Source organism: Heloderma suspectum, chromosome 15, assembly GCF_057233095.1.
Source record: "Heloderma suspectum isolate Gila_16-S chromosome 15, 16-S_ref, whole genome shotgun sequence".
In the NCBI taxonomy this organism is placed as follows: Eukaryota; Metazoa; Chordata; class Lepidosauria; order Squamata; family Helodermatidae; genus Heloderma; species Heloderma suspectum.
Genome location: NC_139472.1, coordinates 24,244,896 through 24,262,500, shown reverse-complemented (window position 1 = coordinate 24,262,500; position 17,605 = coordinate 24,244,896). Strand labels below are relative to the sequence as shown.

General features: G+C 50.7%; 1 protein-coding gene across 1 annotated transcript in view; it reads right to left on the bottom strand.

Moving 5' to 3' along the window:
- Positions 1-5,858: 5,858 nt before the first annotated feature.
- LOC146335499 (WD repeat-containing protein 31-like) overlaps positions 5,859-17,605 on the bottom strand; it is a 75,108-nt gene continuing 63,361 nt past the window's right edge. The window contains exons 8-9 of the mRNA XM_084822163.1: positions 9,603-9,765; positions 5,859-6,578 (exon numbers count right to left, since the gene is read on the bottom strand). Coding sequence (XP_084678289.1) covers positions 6,418-6,578; positions 9,603-9,765 — 324 coding nt within the window. The 3' untranslated portion in view covers positions 5,859-6,417. The remainder of the gene's footprint in view (positions 6,579-9,602; positions 9,766-17,605) is intronic.

Here is a 17,605-nt window from a genome sequence, read left to right as displayed (position 1 = left end):
CCCCAGCCGCAACCCTAACCCTAACCCTAACCCTAACCCTTACCCTAACCCAACCCCAACACCAACCCCAACACCAACACCAACACCAACTCTAACCCTAACCCCAACCCTAACATGAACATGAACCCGAACCCGAACCCTAACATGAATCCGAACCCGAACTCGAACCCTATCCCCAACCCCAACCCCCAACCCTACCCCTACCCCTACCCCTACCCCGAACTCCATCCCTAACCTCAACCCCAACCCAAACCCGAAACCTAACCCCTACCCTAACCCTATCCCCTAATTTAACCCTAACCCTAATCCCAACCCCAACCCCAACCCCAACCCCAACTCTAACCCTATCCCCAACCCCAACCCCAACCCCAATCCCAACCCAACCCAATCCAATCCAATCCAAACCCCAACCCCAAACCTAACCCTAACCACAATCCCAACCCCAACCCCAACTCTAACCCTAATCCTAATCCTAACCTTAACCCTAACTCTAACCCTAACCCTAACCGCAACACCAACACCAACACCAACCCTAACCAGAACCAGAGCCCGAACCCTAACCCTAACCCCAACCCAAACCCCAATCCCAACACAACCCCAACCCCAACCCCAACCCTAACCCTAACCACCACCCCAACCCTAACCCTACCCCTACCCCTACCCCTAACCCTAACCCTATCCCTAACCCTAACCCTAACCCTAACCCCAACCCCAACCCCAACCCTAACCTCCACCCCAACCCTAACCCTAACCCCAACCCAAACCCTAACCCGAACTCGAACCCAACCCTGAACCCCAACCCCAACTCCACCCTAACCCTAACCATAACCCAACCACAACCCAACCCAAGCCCTAACCCTAACCCTTACCCTAACCCTAACCATAACCCAAACCCAACACCAACACCAACACCAACCCTAACCCTAACCCTAACCCCAACCCTAACCTTAACCCTAACCCTAACACGAACCCGAACCCGAACCCTAACACGAATCTGAATCCAAACCCTATCCCCAACCCCAACCCCAACCCTACCCCTACTCCTAACCCGAACCCGAACCCCATCCCTAACCCTAACCCCAACCCCAACCCCAACCCAAACCTGAAACCTAACCCCAACCCTAACCCTGTCCCCAAACTTAACCCTAACCCTAATCCCAACCCCAACTCTATCCCGAACCCAAACCCCAACCCAACCCAACCCCAACCCCAACCCCAACCCTAACCCTAACCCTAACCACAACCACAACCACAACCACAACCCTAATCCTAACCCTAACCCTCAACGTAAGCCGAACCCGAACCCGAACTCTAACCCTAACCCTAATCCAACCCCAACCCCAACCCTAACCCTAACCCCAACCCTAACCCTTACACAAACACGGACCCTAACGCGAACCCAAACCCGAACACTAACCTCAACCCCAACCCCAACCCTAACCCCAAACCGAACCCAAACCCGAACCCGAACCCGCTCCCTAACCCTAACCCTAACCCCTACCCCAAACCCAACCCCAACCATAACTCTAACCCTAACCCCAACCCCAACTGCAATGAAAACCCAACCCCAAACCTGAACCCAAACCCTAACCATTACCCTAACCCTAACCCCAACCCCAACCAGAACCCGAACCCTAAGACTAACATTAACACTAACCCTTACCCCAATCCTAAACCTAACCCTAACCCCAATAACAACCCCCACCCCAACCCCTCCATAGGGTTTCATTAGCCACCTCCTGAGTGGGTAGGCACTGTCAGCCGCTATCTGGGCAGCACCACCACCCCTATAATGTTGGCGGTAGGGTTCCCTGGAACAGAGGCACCTGCATCTATTGTTTCAAAAATGGCAGAGTTCCTGAAAACAAAATCATGGTGATTCCTTCCACCCCACCCCACCTCAGTGTCAATAAAGCATCCAGTGTGGTCAGTTGCTCTTTGGGGGAGGAGGGAGGAGAACTTCTTCCTGTTTATGAAGTCATCGCCCTGCCAAATCAGCAAAACGATCGATACGTGGCAACCGTCGATGGCGGCAATCATCCAAGGGAACCCCAACTTTCCGAATCCCTCCATTATCTGTAACAGAAGATGACCGTCAACGCAATGTTGGAGGGTGTGCTTGCCACCCAGCCCTAAGATGCCCATGTTGATATATTTGGGCCCCCATCCAACCCCAAACATCTGAGCAGGTGCTACCCCATTGGGACAGCCAGCTGTCGGGGATGCTCTGGCTTGAATTCCTGCACTGAGCAGGGGGTTGGACTCCATGGTCTTGTAGGCCCCTTCCAACCCCACTATTCTATGATTCTATGATTAATCCATTCCTTTTTTGTCTGAGAACTTCTCATCCACAACCCCACACCCCGGCCTAGGGCAGTGGCATTATGCAGTCTCCTGCCCAGCCTGCAGAGCTCCCATACACACCTGACTCAGACGTTGGCCCACAACCCATCATCCCAGGCTCCCCACCTCTAGGCTGCTGTCTTACACAGTGACCGGTCTCCCTCCACCACTCAGCCACAACACAAGGCCCACAGCCACTCCCTGTTCAGTGTATGTCCCCGCCAACTCAGGATCATCTGTCCAGTCTCCCCTGCCTACCTTGGGAGGGCCACCAAGCCAGACTGCCCTTCTCAGCAGCAGGTGCTCCATGGCCAGGCAAACCTCCATCACGACTGTGCAGGCAGCTGCTCCACCCGCTCCAAATTGATTTGCCCCCTCCCTGTACACGCACTGATATGCCAGGTGCCATATGCAGATCGCCACTCTTTTCACCACTGGGATTGACACCCTCATGACTGTGTTTTCCCTTTTCAGTTCTGGCCACAGGATCTCAGCTATTTCAAAGAGTGTAGCACGTGTCATCCAGAAATTCACAATCCACTGTTCATTGCCCCACAATCCGGATCAAACCCTTTGTTTTTTAGATGATGCACACATGTGTGTTATCTTAGAAGAGGTGCGTGTGTGCGCATCTGTGTGCACGCGCTCGCATTCAACGGGAACAGAGAAAGAAGCGAAAGGGAGACGTGCAGGGGCCTGCTTTAAGATGGTGCTTGTTGCCATCTGCAGTTTTTATAAGCAGTTGTACTGAAACCAATCCTAAAAATCTGATCTGACTAATTAGACACCTTTTCAGTTGATTAAAAGCTTTCTGTTGTGCTTTTAAAAATAATTAACCATTTAAACGTTGGAGCCCAAGGAATAACTGACCCAGGCATGTTGGGATGTACGTTGCCTCCAAGGTCCATCTCTTTCTGGTCATCATTCAAAACAGAACTTTTGGGAAGTCAGTTACTTGACGAGGCAACATCTTCTTGAGAGATCAAACAGTACCATGGGTCTCGGCGGCGCCACTGCTCACTCCCACCACCCCGCCCTGCTACGAGCTGCTGCCTGCTGCTGTCGGGCCCCGGAGCAGGCCCCTGCCTCCCATGCCCTCTCTGCCGCGCTCAGCCAGACTGCCCAGCCCAGCCCAGCCCAGCCCAGCCCTGGTTGCTAAGCAAGGAGAAGCAGGACAGGCCGCCTCCAGCAGAAGGCTGCGTGTGGCGCAACGTGTGCATTGCCACGGCTCACAGACAGACGGGAGACGCTGCAGCCAGTCCAGAGAAGCTCCTCAGGAGCCTGCCAGAGGTGGCCTTGCTGTCCCAAGGGGCTGAACTCCTGAGGACGTCGGGGACGTCTCAAGCAGCTCGGAAGACCCTCGCAGCCTAGGCCAGGCCAGGCCAGGCCGGAGCGACAGACGCTCCAGAGGATTTCGCCAGAGGGATGGAGGCCTCGCTGGAGGCCCTTCTCAGCCTTGGAAGGTGGTCCCAGGCCCGGGTGGGTCCTGGCAGCCGCTGAAATGGACTGGGGGAAGACACAGACGAAGGGCCATTCTCCTCCCCCTCCCCCTCCTCCCGTGGGCCATGTGGCACCGCAGGGTCTGTGCCGGAATGCCCCATTTGCTACCTGCCCTACAATGACACCTTCAATCCCCTTTGCTCCTACCTTGTTCTCACACCTTCTGCCTGGAGTGTCTGGCGGGACTGTGCGCCTCCCTGAAGCAGGACCAGCCCACCCAGTGCCCTCTCTGCCGGGGGAGCAGCCCCCTGCCCTAGTGGGGAGGGACCCTCAGACTTCCCGCTGACATGGGCGTTGTCCAGCAGTTCCCCCCATGGATGCAGGAGCTTCGGCAGGTCTGGCTGGGTGGCTTCCGTCTGTGCTGGCTAAAAAAGCCGCCAGAGAACTCAAAAGATGAGGCGGCCTCTGAGATGCTCGTGGCGGCGGACTTGTTTGCTGCAGCCCCAAGATGCGGCTCCCAGGAGCCTTGTGCGGGTGCGCCACGCCACATGCTGGGAGAGGGGTTCTCTCCTGTGGGAGCACCACCTAGTTCCTTCTGCTCAGCCGGCATGCTGGCACTGGCAGTGCTGCTTCCCACAGCCCTGATCCTGGCATGGTGCCCCTGACCCACAGGGTGCGGCAGCGTGCAGACCGGCTCGGCTCATCTGCTTTGGGAGGTCTTCCATGCCAGGGGAGCGGGCTGCTCCTGGCATGTGTTTGCCCGCGCACGTGCGCAACTGGGCGTCTTTCTCAAGGGGAAGCGCTGCCACGCTAGATCACCCTGCTTGGCGGCGTGGGTCCGTAGGCAGGAGTCCGTTTAAACATTTCCAGGTTCAACTAAGAATTCAATCTTGGCGGGAGAGGCCAGCTACTGGGAGGCCATTCTGGCTTTATAGATAAAAAACCAAGGAGCTCACATTTGAATTCTGCTGTCTGTGAACCACGCAAGCGTGCGTGCTCCTTGTATCATTCTGCAGTGGGATCAGAAACAGCACACCACTGAGGTTTCGCCCTGGGGCAGCTGAAGTTGTGCTCGGCCCCTTGAGCTTCTGAGGTTTCCCCAGCAATTGCTCACTTGCTCTCAAGCTGAACTTGTCTAACAATGAGGCTAGAAACTTGCCTTTAAAAAAAGGCTGATATTCTCAGGCTGCTAAATTCTGCATTTGGTACTAAATTCTCTACTTGCACATTTGCTTGGTGGAGAAGTGCTGGCTTTGCATGATGTTCAGTCCCAGGCTCCCCAGCTTCACTTCCCAGCATGTGGTTAAAAAGATCAGGGAGCTCAAATATTTTCTACGGGATCAGGGAGCTCAAATATTTTCTACGGGATCAGGGAGCTCAAATATTTTCTAACAGAAAGTGAATATCATACTGCCTTTATACACATCTATGGTGCAACCACATTTAGAATATTTCTGATCACTGAATATTCTACTCCCTGAATAGAATATTACCACACCTAAAAAAAAAAAAAAATTGTAGAGCTGGAAAAAGTGCAGAGGAGGGGAACTAAAATGATCAAGGGGCTGGAGCACCTCCCCTATGAGAGGTGGTTACAACAGCTGGGATTGTTTAGCTTGGAAAACAGGCAAGTGAGGGGAGACATGATAGAGATGTACAAAATTATGCCTGGTGTGGAGAACTTGCATAGGGAGACACTTTTCTCCCTCGCTCATAGTACCCTTGATTTGATCCAGCATCAGGGCTCTTCTTATGTTCTTATGTGAATTCAGACCATTGGGTATGTAGTGGAGGCAGAGAGTGTTGCTCTATCAGCCTGGGCCTCAGGTACTTGGAGGGGAAATGTACATATAAGTTGTTGTGTAAATGTCAGAGTTAGAAGTGAGTATACTGAACATTGTTTGATGAGGTGTGGCCTCGTGGACTCCATGGGAGCATTCACTGAGCTTGTCTGCTCACTGGCCCTGCCTGGTTTTGCGCATAAACGCAGTAAAGCTGGCTGCCGACTGTTTTTGGTAAAACTACATCTGCCAGATGCAAAGGTTAGGTACCACTCTGCTTCCCATGACAGATTTCATTCACTTGCATTTATTTCATTTCTATACTGCCCAATAGCCAAAGCACTTGGGAGGTTCACAGAAAATTTCAATATAAGAAACACATAATATAAAACCTTTAACATACCCATTTTTTAAAAAATAAAAAAGCTAAATACAGTTACAATAAAATACCGGGACTCAAGAAAACAACTGACATTAACAGCCCAATCACATGCCTGGGAGTATGTTAAGTCTTAACCTGTCACCAAAAAGGTGACAATGCTGGTGCCAGGCGAGCCTCACTGGGAAGAGTGCTCCAGAATTGTGGGGCCACCATCAAGAAGGCCCTTTCCCATGTCTCCATCCTCTGAACCTCCCTCGGTGGGGGGTCTCAGATGCAGATCGTAGTGTCTCAGTAAGCTGAAACCAGGAGAGGTGCTGCATCAGGTATTGCAATCCCGGGCCATGTAGTGCTTTGTAGGTTAAAACCAGCACCTTGAGTTGGGCTTGGAAATGCATAGGCAGCCTGTCTGCTTACATGTAGCATGTGGGTCCCGCTGCAAGGCAGATGCTTCCATAGAGTCACTGCTGTGGCTCAGAACATCGCCACTTCCCGGAGTCGCTGCCCTTCAGATGAGCTGAATCTTAGTACGTGAATCCCGGCGTTGGTGCTGGCGCAGAGGAGGGTGGCATTTTCACAGGCAGCCAGCGAAGCCAGAGGCCCTGCTCCGTCGAGGAAGGCGGTGGCCACACAGACTGCGGGGAGAGATCAGAGCTGCCCGTTGGTGAGCCAACCTCTGCTTCCTTCCTCCCCCGGCAGCCTGGCATGTGAAGCAAAAGAGACAGACATTGTGCCCTCCCTTAAGACAGACATGGCACCCTCCCATCTGGGTCGCTTTCTTCACATGCCAAACAAAGCACTGGAGAGTCTGCACCTTAACACATCTGCACAAAGGCAGAAATGCAACAGATGAAGCTTCTTGTGACACAGAGATGCCACGATGGAAGATGTGTCCCTGGTTAATTTGGGCATGCCATGCAGCTGTTAAAGACACCTGATCCCAGCCACACCACCACTTGGTCGCCTCCACTCCCCCCCCCCGCCCCAACCTCGGTAACCTGCATTTGACAAGAGCTGCTGCAATAAGAGAACCAAGGGACTGGTCCTTATCTTTGGGGGACCCCAAAACTAGCACTGTTTCATCAGTGTTGGAAAGGCTGGCCATGGTTCAGCTCATTTGGGTTGCATCCTCCCATCCTGGGCCCTTGGAGGTTTCGTTATGGAGGCAACTGGATCAGGGGGTGGGGGAGATTTTTCCTGGCACTACAACGAGGAAAAAGGTAGGAAATGTCCCAGGCCTAAGTATCTGGATCACCATTTTGCCTCATGAGGAAGTTGTCTGGAGGTTTGGGATGGAATACCCACCTAACCCTTGAAAGCTGCATGACTGCAAACGGTACTTTTAAAAAGTTTGTTGACTGATTGAAACATTTCTAAACCAGCCTTCATCTTGACAGATGTACAAAAGGCCATGACCAATTAGCCAAATGAAATAAAAGCAGGAAGTAATGACCAAAATGACACAAAATAAGACACAAATAATGACACAAAGTTGGTTTGGAGACTTTCTTGGTTGTGCCACACACACACACACACACACACACACACACAGCTTGGCCCAGTGAAGAAGCTAAAAGCCCTGCTGGATCAGACTAACGCTGCCTCCAAGAAATGCACAAGCAGGACCTGAAGTGAACCACCCTCCTCCTTTGTACATTCCCAGCATCCTTGGAGGTAGGCTGTGCCTGACATGGAGGCTCCATTACTAATTGGCCGCATTCAGACGTCACTTTAAGCCATGGCGGCTTAATAAGCTACTCACAGTAGCTTATTTTTTAAATAGTCCACAATGCCCCACCACATGAGTAGGCTGATAAGCTACTGTCCATAGCTTATTTTAAGCTACTGTGCATCATCCGAGTCCTCCCCCAGCCTCGTCCAGCTGCAGTCCTCCCACCGGAGCAGTGGTGCTGTTGCGCCCACCGACAATCCCGGGTGCACCAAAAGCCCCCCCCCCCCCCCGATCCACATCAACACCTTGAGCGATCGCTCACGGAGGAGCAAACATTCCATGTGCACCAAAAAGGGGGTGGTGGTGGATATAAAACCTTGGGGGTTTGCAGGATCGGGACCAAGCCTCACACAGAGCTTTAGCGCTCATTCGCTAAAGTGCTTTCTGGCTAAAGAGGAAGTGCACATTTCTGGCACAGAGGCTTTAACATGTTCCCAATACCGCAATTGCAAAAATGCTCAAATGCACCAAAGTGTAAAGGAAAAATAATTTAAAAAAGAGAAACAGAAGCAATTGCGGAATAGGGGAAAATGGGGGAATAGGGGGGAAATATGGTCACTTTTCGCCCCATCCCGGCAAATTGTCAGGGAGTTACTCAGAGAACTCCTGCGAAAAACAGTAGCAATCTGAATCGCTCTTGCCATGCGACTCTGTAGGTGAGCAAAATAACCCATGGTGCCTGACAGACATAGGGATGTACGAAACTCACTCATCTTTGCTCCATCAATCCTCGACGGAGGGGGGAGGCGATCCGGTCCTCCCCCCCAGAATCCTCGACGGCTGGCTCCACTCCACGGCCAGGCCGCAGAGCAGACAGCCTGGTGCGGACGCAAATGGCGCCCGCCATAGCGGCCATTTGCGTCCAGCCAGACAACCATGATAGGCTACATAAGAATGTATGTAGCCTATCACAGCTAACCTGGAAAAAAAAACACGCAGCGTACGCAAATGGCGGTGGCTACGGCAGCCGCCATTTGCGTTCCCTATTTTTCGCCGATTTATCTTACGTAAATATTTACATAAGATAAATCGGCGAAAAATAGGGAACGCAAATGGAGGCCGCCGTAGCCGCCGCCATTTGTGTACGCTGCGTGTTTGTTTGTTTTTTCAGGTTAGCTGTGATAAGAATTTATGTAGCCTATCACGGTCCAAGGATGGCAATGGCGGCAGCAGCAGTCCTGCCGTGGCCGGCAAGGAGACTACCCACCGCCACCGCCGCCAGAGCTGCCGCCGCTGCCAAATCCGCCCCAGGTAAGTGCTGTTCCGGGGGGATTCTGTGGGGGGCAGGGGGGGCAGGAGGCCATTCCACCACGGATTCCTTTAGAATCCAGCCTCACTGGAATCCGTGGCGGAATTCTCTGCCATCCCTAGACAGACAACATGATAACCCACAGTGGGTTAAATAACCCCTCCTGCAGACTGTGGGTTATCAGAGTAGGTTACTTGGGCCAAATAAGCCATCGTGGATTAAAAAATTCCTGACAAGACGACACGATAACCTATGATGGGTTAAATAAGCCACTGTGGCTTATTTAACCAATCGTGGGTTATCGTGTAGTCTGAACCCAGTCATCATCTTGGCTAGCAAAAGCCTCTCCCTCACCTCATGCATAACCAACTTATGGAACTCACTGCCACATGATGTTGTGAGACCACTAACCAAAATACAGTTTAAAAAACCAAAAGGATTAGACAAGAGCATCAAAGACAGGTCTGATCAACGGCAAACAGCCATGACAACTCAATGGAGCCTCCATCTCCAGGGAAGTCTACCTCCAGCTGCCAGATGTTTAAAACATGCCACAGGGGAAGGCCATCCCAGTCATGGCTGGCATGTGTCAACCTCAGGCCGAATCCTGGATGAGACGGGCTTTGGTGTGATCCAGCACAGCAGTTCTCCCCAAGCAACAGCTGAGAGCGACTCTACCTCCAGTGTCCTGGCTCCACACTCTCACGGTGCAGTCGTGTGAGGCAGTGGCTATTGCTGGGAAGGTGGTGAGGCCCTGAGGGAAGAAGACGCAGGACGCCGTGCTTTGGGCATGGCCTCTGAACTCACGCACTCCACGCCTCACCTGCCGGAGGTCCCAGACCTGGAGAGAAGAGGCACAAATCACTAGGAAGCCCAAAGCAAAAGCCCTCCCCGCTGGCCCCCACAGAGTTTTAAGAAGTTGCCCTGGATCAGCAGAGCCAAAGGTAAGCCCACACCGGCTGCCGGCCTCAGCCAAAGGCAGCTGGGCCAGGGACTGGCAGCCCAGTGAGACCTCCTGCAGGGGCGGGAAGCCCAGCCCGGCAGCCCAGGCGGGAACGACCAGGCCTGGCCAGCGTCCTCTCGCTCGACGGCCCTGTCCTAGGGGACTCTCCTCTGCGTTTCAGCACCGGGGGCAGGACCCGTCTCCCGCCGCCCACAGACGCAAGCTGCTCTGGGAGACCACGTTGCCTCGAAAGGCGGGGAGGGATGAAATACATCGGCAGAGCTTCGTCAACCATGCAGCAATTTTGTTTCAGTCGTCCCCAACCTGGTGCCCTTTTGATGGGTACTACAGCTCCCGGCATCCCTGAATATTGGTCATACTCTCTGGGACTGATGGGAGGTACAGTCCAAAACAAGGCACCAGGCTGGGGAAGGCTGTCTTATATTATGTCAAATGGGTGGCCCTCCAGATGTTTCAGCTTACAACTCCCATCAGCCTCAGCCAGCACAGCCAATGGTGGAACTGATGGGAATTGTAGGCTAAATCATCTGGAGGGCCACAAATTGTCCACCCCTGGTGTAAACTGTCATGCACACTGGTGATAGACAGAAATATAAATAAATATACCAGTTAAAATACAATTAATCAACAGGTAAGATGTTTTAAACTGGGCAACAGTCCTAAGTGTGTGTGTGTGTGTGTGTGTGTTACAGAGGAAAGGGAGGGTGGGTGGGTGGGGGAGTAATGTATGTGGCACATACACACAAATATAATTGTATACCTCATATGGATCGCGCATGCACGCACACACACACACACACACAATTTCACACCATCCTGTTCCAAGCAAAGTTTAACTGGACAACTAAACTGAATGCAGTTACAGAAATTGAAACACATCTGCTAAATGTGCCTAATTTACATCTGATACTGTGGAAGTAGGTCTTGTGAGTAGCTTGGTTCAGGCAAGGCGCCTGGTGGGATTGAGCGCGAGTGTGTGTGAGCGTGTGTCTGACCATGAGAAGGTAATTGTAGCTTGCTCATAAGCAAGACATTCCTATCCACCGAAGTAACTCATCCCTAAAGATAAGAAGGCCGCTGTGCTGATAAGACTGTGCTGAGTACTCAGTGGTTTCTGAGCACGCACAGTGTGTTTTTCTTTGTTCTCCAACTTTCAGTCTGTATAAATGCATCCTGTTTCATTTGGGAGAGACACAGTTTTGCCTGTGCCGTGATGTGCCTTAATAAATTTCTGACTGTTCAACCTAACCTGCCTTGGATATTCCCTGAACAATGTGGTGCTGTGACTCGGATCCCAAATGCTGAGGAGAATCGAACCAATTTGGACCACCATTCACTGAACATGCCAGAAGTGCACACCAAGGTAAGAGACCTTCAGAAACCATTCGGGAAGGACAGCCAGTGGCATACACACACCCCCATCGTTGGTGGCTCATAAGTAATGGAACAAACCAACATCATTTCAAACTTAGGGGTCGCCTTTAATACCTGGATGAAAATCCTTTGCAGTCAATGACTGCCTGAAGTCTGGAACCCATGGACATGACCCAATGCTGCGTTTCCTCCCTCGAGATGCTTTGCCAGGCCTTTACTGCAGCTGCCTTCAGCTGCTGCTTGTTTGTGGATGTTTCTGCCTTCAGTCTTGTCTTCAGGAAGTGAAACGCATGCTCTCTTGGGTTGAGATCGGGTGACTGACTTGGCCATTGAAGAACATCCCACTTCTTTGCCTGGAGAAACTCTTGGGTAGCTTTTGCTGTATGTTTTGGGTCATGATCCATCTGCAATATGAAGCGGCATCCTATCAGTTTGGCAGCATTCGGCTTAATCTGAGCAGAAAGTCTAGCCCAATACACTTCAGAATTCATCCTGCTGCTTTGATCAGCAGTCAGGTCATCAATACACACCAGTGACCCGGCTCCATTGGCAGCCATATATGCCCATGCCATAACACTGCCTCCACCATGTTTGACAGATGATGTGGTATGCTTTGGATCATGAGCTGTTCCTTTCCTTCCCCATACTTTTCTCTTCCCATCATTCTGGTACAAGTTAATCTTGGTCTCATCAGTCCAAAGAATCTTATTCTAGAACTGGGCAGGCTTTTTTAGGTGTTTGCTGGCAAAGGCTAATCTGGCCTTTCGGTTCTTGAGTGTTACCAGTAGTTTGCACCTTGTTGAGAGGCCTCTGTATTTACATTCATAAAGCTGTCTCTTGACTGTAGATGTTAACAATGACATGCCTCCCTCCACAAGAGCATTCTTGACCTGGCTAGATGCTGTGAAAGGGTTCCTCTTCACCATGAGCAGCATTCTGCGGTCATCCACTTTAGTTGTCTTCCGTGGTCTTCCAGGCCTTTTGCTGTTGCTGAGCTTGCCAGTTGATTCCTTCTTTTTCAGGATGTTCCAAACTGCTGTGTTGACCACTCCCACTGCTTTTGCTATCTCCCTGATGGGTTTATTTTGTTTCCTCAGCCTAATTATGGCCTCCTTCGCTCTCATGGACACCTCTTTGGGCCTCATGTTGGGGGTTCCAGTGAACAGCTACCAAATGCAAATATAACACTCAGCACCACCTCCAGGCCTTTTATCTGCTTGATTGGTCATGGGGTACCCAAGAAACAGGCCACACCTGGCCATGCAGCTGCTGGTCAGCTATTCGTTCCATTACTTATGAGCCACCAACGATGGGGGTGTGTGCCTGCCACTGGCTGTCCTTCCTGAATGGTTAGTGTCCCACTTTTGTCACACCCCTTGAATTACAACTGAAAGTCCTGACTTCACTCCCATCTGGGTGTGTTTCCTTTCAACTTCAATGTGGTGGTGTACAGAGGCCACCTGCCAAAACAGTTCCAATATTTCTGGCCCAGACTGTAGTTCTTGTTATTTTCTCGCTTCGTCTTTTTGCTTTGTATGTAGCCTAGCAAGCTTAATGATGTATGATTTGTTTTAATTGTTTAATTAAACAGCTGCATATAGAATCTGTGAGATTTAAGGGGAGAGTGTATTAGATTTCGTTTTAGAAGAATGGCAAGCAGCCAGAATCATATGCAGTAATAATGCAGTAAACAACAGCACAAGTACGCTGATTTACTAGAAAGTTGGCAATTTTCATAATTTTAGAGTTTGTTCTCATAGCTGTATTCACATAGAGTGATCGTCATGTTATTTGCTACTAACAGAAGCTAAAAGAATGCACCGTAATTGCTCTTCACACTGTGTACCTTCTAAGTGATAAGGAATGCTTTTTTCGGTACCATGAAAAACATACACTACTACCAAAAGAGAAAGACCTTGGTGAAGGGGGGCCAGCAGTGTGTGCACTTTCTGATAGTTTTCTAACTTAGTGAGACTTGCTCTACTGAGTGAATTAGCCTGTTATCTGTTCTCGTCTGAGAGAAAGAACGTGCACCATCTGCTCAGATAACCAGCCCCAAAGAAAGTTAAGAGATATGTAAGCTTTCTTTTAACATACAAATAGATTTCATTCAGATGAAGAAATGTTGTTCTTTTAAATATGTATTAGTGGTTGTGTGTACAAAGCTCTGCAAAGTCAACAGCGTTTCCAGTGCCCCTACCATCCCCAGCTGGCAGAGCTGGTAGAAAAAAAGAAAAGAAAAAGAGAATGGAGTCTTAAAGAACAAATTAGCCTACATCTGTGCTAAACTGGACTTAAATGGTACGATGCTCCAACTTAGGCCCTGCTGAGCATGTGTGCCACTTTGCACCGAAAGACTAGACTCAGTGCCCATGAGATCCGTCTAAGGAGACCCATGAGACTCCCATCTTCAGCACCTATTAAAAACATCTTACGAACTTGCATTTAAATGATGAGACCGTGTCGAACTACTCCCAAGGCTTTCCAGTCACAGGTTAAGAAGTGCTTCCAGACGTGCCTATGATACAGTGTCACAACCTGTCGCCTACAGACTGAGACTGAGTCTACATCGAAGCCCATCAGAGGACGTGAGGCTCCCCTTGAGCCTCACTGGAACAAACCCCATCAGGTGCTGTTGACCATCCACACTGCCACGAAGCTGCAAAGACAGACTGCCTGGATCCCCACATCCCACAGCAAGAAAGCACTGCCCCCTGGGGACGACGTGCCCCAGAACCAGACAACGCTGGATGTGCCCTAACACAGACTTCATCAGCCCTTTGAGTCATTTTGGACCAGGAAGAGAAGAACATCTCTGGTTGCCATCGTGGTGCTGGCTTGTTGCCCTTTTGCCTGCTACCATGTGAGATCTTCTTAGACTTTGGGCACTTTGGCCTCCTCCTGACCAGTGGTGAGCCAAGCACTTGCTGGCGAGGTGCGCATAAGCCCAGCAGCGAGCCCAGCTCCTGTTAGTGGAGAAAGAGTGGCCTCGGCAGCCACCAGAGGCGCGGTCTCGTGATATGGCCCACCTGCATCCTGCTCCTAGAATCATAGAATAGTAGGGTTGGAAGGGGCCTACAAGGCCATCGAGTCCAACCCCCTGCTCAATGCAGGAATCCAAGTCAGAGCATCCCTGACAAATGGCTGTCCAGCCTCGTCTTGAAGGCCTCCAGGGTGGGAGAGCCCACCACCTCCCCAGGTAATTGGTTCCATTGTCGTGTTGCTCTAACAGTCAGGAAGTTTTTCCTGATGTTCAGCCGGAATCTGGCTTCCTGTAACTTGAGCAACCTGCAATCTGCTTGACATCTGCAGTTGCATGAAAGCAGAGAACACTTTCCTGAAAGTGGTGAACCAGATTCAAGTAGACTTGAATGTATCCAGCTGCTGGATCTGCAGCCATGCGCCAGTCCATGCCCAGAGAGGCACACCAATGATCCCAATCCCACCAGATCAGACTAAAATGATTAAACCCCATTACCGACACCGACCAGAAGAGGCCACCTAGCAAGGTGTGCCATGTAATAAGCAGAATTGTTGTTTGTTGTTTGTACTCTTCCTTTGTTGCTTGGCCTTCTTTCCACTTCCTATATGTGTCCTTTTTTGTTTTCAGGTCATCTCTAAGCTTTTTGTGAAGGTACATTGGCTTCTTCTGTTGTCTTCTACCTTTTCTTCTTGTTGGAATTGTGCCTTGAGAATTTCCTTTTTTAAAAACTCCCACCCATCTTGGACTCCTTTTCTCATTAGAGTCGCTTGCCATGGGACCTTACTGATCATTGTTCTATTAAAATCAGCTTTCCTAAAATCCGGGGAACGGGTATGGCTACACTCAGCTTTTGCTTCCTTTAGAACCATGAGCTCAAGTATACCATGGTCACTTTCCCCCAGAGTTCCTGTAACTACTATTTTATCCACTAAGTCATCTCTGTTGGTTAGGATCAAGTCAAGGATAGCCGATCCTCTAGTTCCTTCCTCTATTTTCTGTGGGAGGAAGTTATCCGCCACACAAGTCAGGAATTTCCTGGAGTGACCATGTTTTGCAGAATTTGTCTCCCAACAAATATCGGGGAAATTGAAGTCCCCAATTACTACTTCATCGTGCTTCCTTGAAACATTGGCTATTTGCTTTTCAAAAGTTTCATCCTCGTCTTCTCCTTGATTGGGTGGCCAGTAGTAGACTCCGACCACCAGGTTCCTTTTATTCTTTGCTCCATTTATTTCGACCCAGATGCTCTTGATGGGGCTACCAAGCTCCTTCTCCTGTATTTCTGTGCAGAGAGATGTATTTTTCACATACAGTGCAACCCCACCTCCCTTTCTGTTCCTCCTGTTCTTTTTGAACAAGTTATATCCTTCAATCGCTGTATGCCAGTCATGAGAGTCATCCCACCAAGTCTCAGTTACACCTATCAAGTCATAATTTCCCTCCTGTATTAAGAGTTCACGTTCGTTCTGTTTGTTTCCCATACTCTGGGCATTAGTGTATAGACATCGAAGATCATGTGCTTCATAGTCTGGCTTTCTTCCTACATGTGTCTGAAGACTATTATTGGGCGCTATCAGAGCTGATAGCATGAGCCTTCATCCATTGCTACCCCCAACTTTACGTCTCCCTTCCCCGTAGGATTCAGTTTAAAGCCCTCCTGATGAAGTTCTTCATGCTGTGGCCAAACACATTCTTCCCAGCCTTTGTGAGGTGCAACCCATCCCTAGCCAACAGCCCATCTTCCAGGAAGTATAGCCCATGGTCCCAGAATCCAAATCTCTCTCGTCAGCACCACCTTCGTAGCCAGTTGTTCACTCGGAGTATTTTTCTTTCCCTTTCTATCCCTCTTCTAACTACTGGAAGGATGGATGAGAAAACTATCTGGGCCCCAAAGTTCTTGAGTTTCCTTCCCAAAGCTTCAAAGTCTCATGTGATTTCTTCGTAGCTCCGCTTGGCGGTATCATTTGTTCCCACATGGGTGAGAAGGGATACCTGTCAGTGGGCTTTACGAGTGCAGGCAACCTTTCAGTCACATCTCTAATCTGTCCTCCCGGGACACAGCATACCTGGCGAGTCCACGGGTCTTCGCGACATACTTGGGTTTCGATCCCACGCAGGAAGGAGTCTCCCACTACTACCACTCTTCTCTTCTTCTTGTTGTAGGCCTGGGTTTCATCGCGTCTGTTTGACTGACCTTCAGCCTCTTGCTCACTCTCATGTAGGTTCCCCTGTGATTCTTCCTCTGCAGGCTGTCCTCCAGTCTCATCCGCAAGTACCTGGAATCGGTTCCACAGCTCCACTGCTTCCACTGGTGCACAGTGGCATCTAGTTCTTCTGCTCCTGTCACCCTTTTCCAAGGAGTATGCTCTACTGCATTTTTCCTCACCTCAGCATTTCCCTCTTCTGCCTCATCTTGCTGCTGCTCTTCAAGCTTCTGGTCTTCGCTTTGCTGCTGTAGTTCCACCGTTCTGTCCAAGAACTCTTCGTGTTCTCTTCTTCCCTGGAGGGTCGACACTCGCCAGTGCATTCGGCCCCCCGAAATCTGTGGCGGAACGGCCTGCCACCCCCCTGCCCCCCCGCGGATCCCCCCCGGGACAAGACTTACCTGGGGTGGATCTTCCGGGCGGTGGCAGCTCCGGCGGCGGCTCCGGCGGCGGCTGGTCTTCCGACCAGCTGCCGCCGCCACCATTTGTCTTGTAAAAAAAAAAAACACGACGTGATAGGCTACGAAAAGATTTACGTAGCCTATCATGGCTGGGTTAAAAAAAAAACACGTACGCAAATGGTGGCGGCTACGGCCACCGCCATTTGCATTCCTTATTTTTGCTGTCTTAAATCTACGTAAATATTTACGTAGACTATGATGGCGAAAATAAAGGGGAATGCAAATAGCATAGCGGGCGCTATTTGCGTCCCTTTTTGATTCACCGTTTTAGCCTACGTAAATCTTTACGTAGGCTAAAACGGCAAATCAAAAAGGGACGCAATTAGCGCCTGCTACGCTACTTGTGTTCCCCTTTATTTTCACCGTCATAGTCTACATAAATATTTACGTAGATTAAGACAGCAAAAATAAGGAACGCAAATGGCAGCGGCCATAGCTGCAGCCATTTGCGTACACGGTTTGTTTGTTTGTTTTTTCCCAGAGCCCTCCGCGGCCGGAAATCCAGCTGCAGACGGCTCTGGCCTGGCTGGGCCTGGCCAGCTGCTCCGCGGAGCTGCCGCGGAGCACAGCCAGCCGTGGAAGATTCCGGGGGGGGAGGAACGGAGCGCCTCTCCCCCCCGTCAAGGATTCCGGGGGGAGGGACGGAACACCTCCCCACCACCACCATCAACATAATCCGCGGAAAGGTAAGTTAC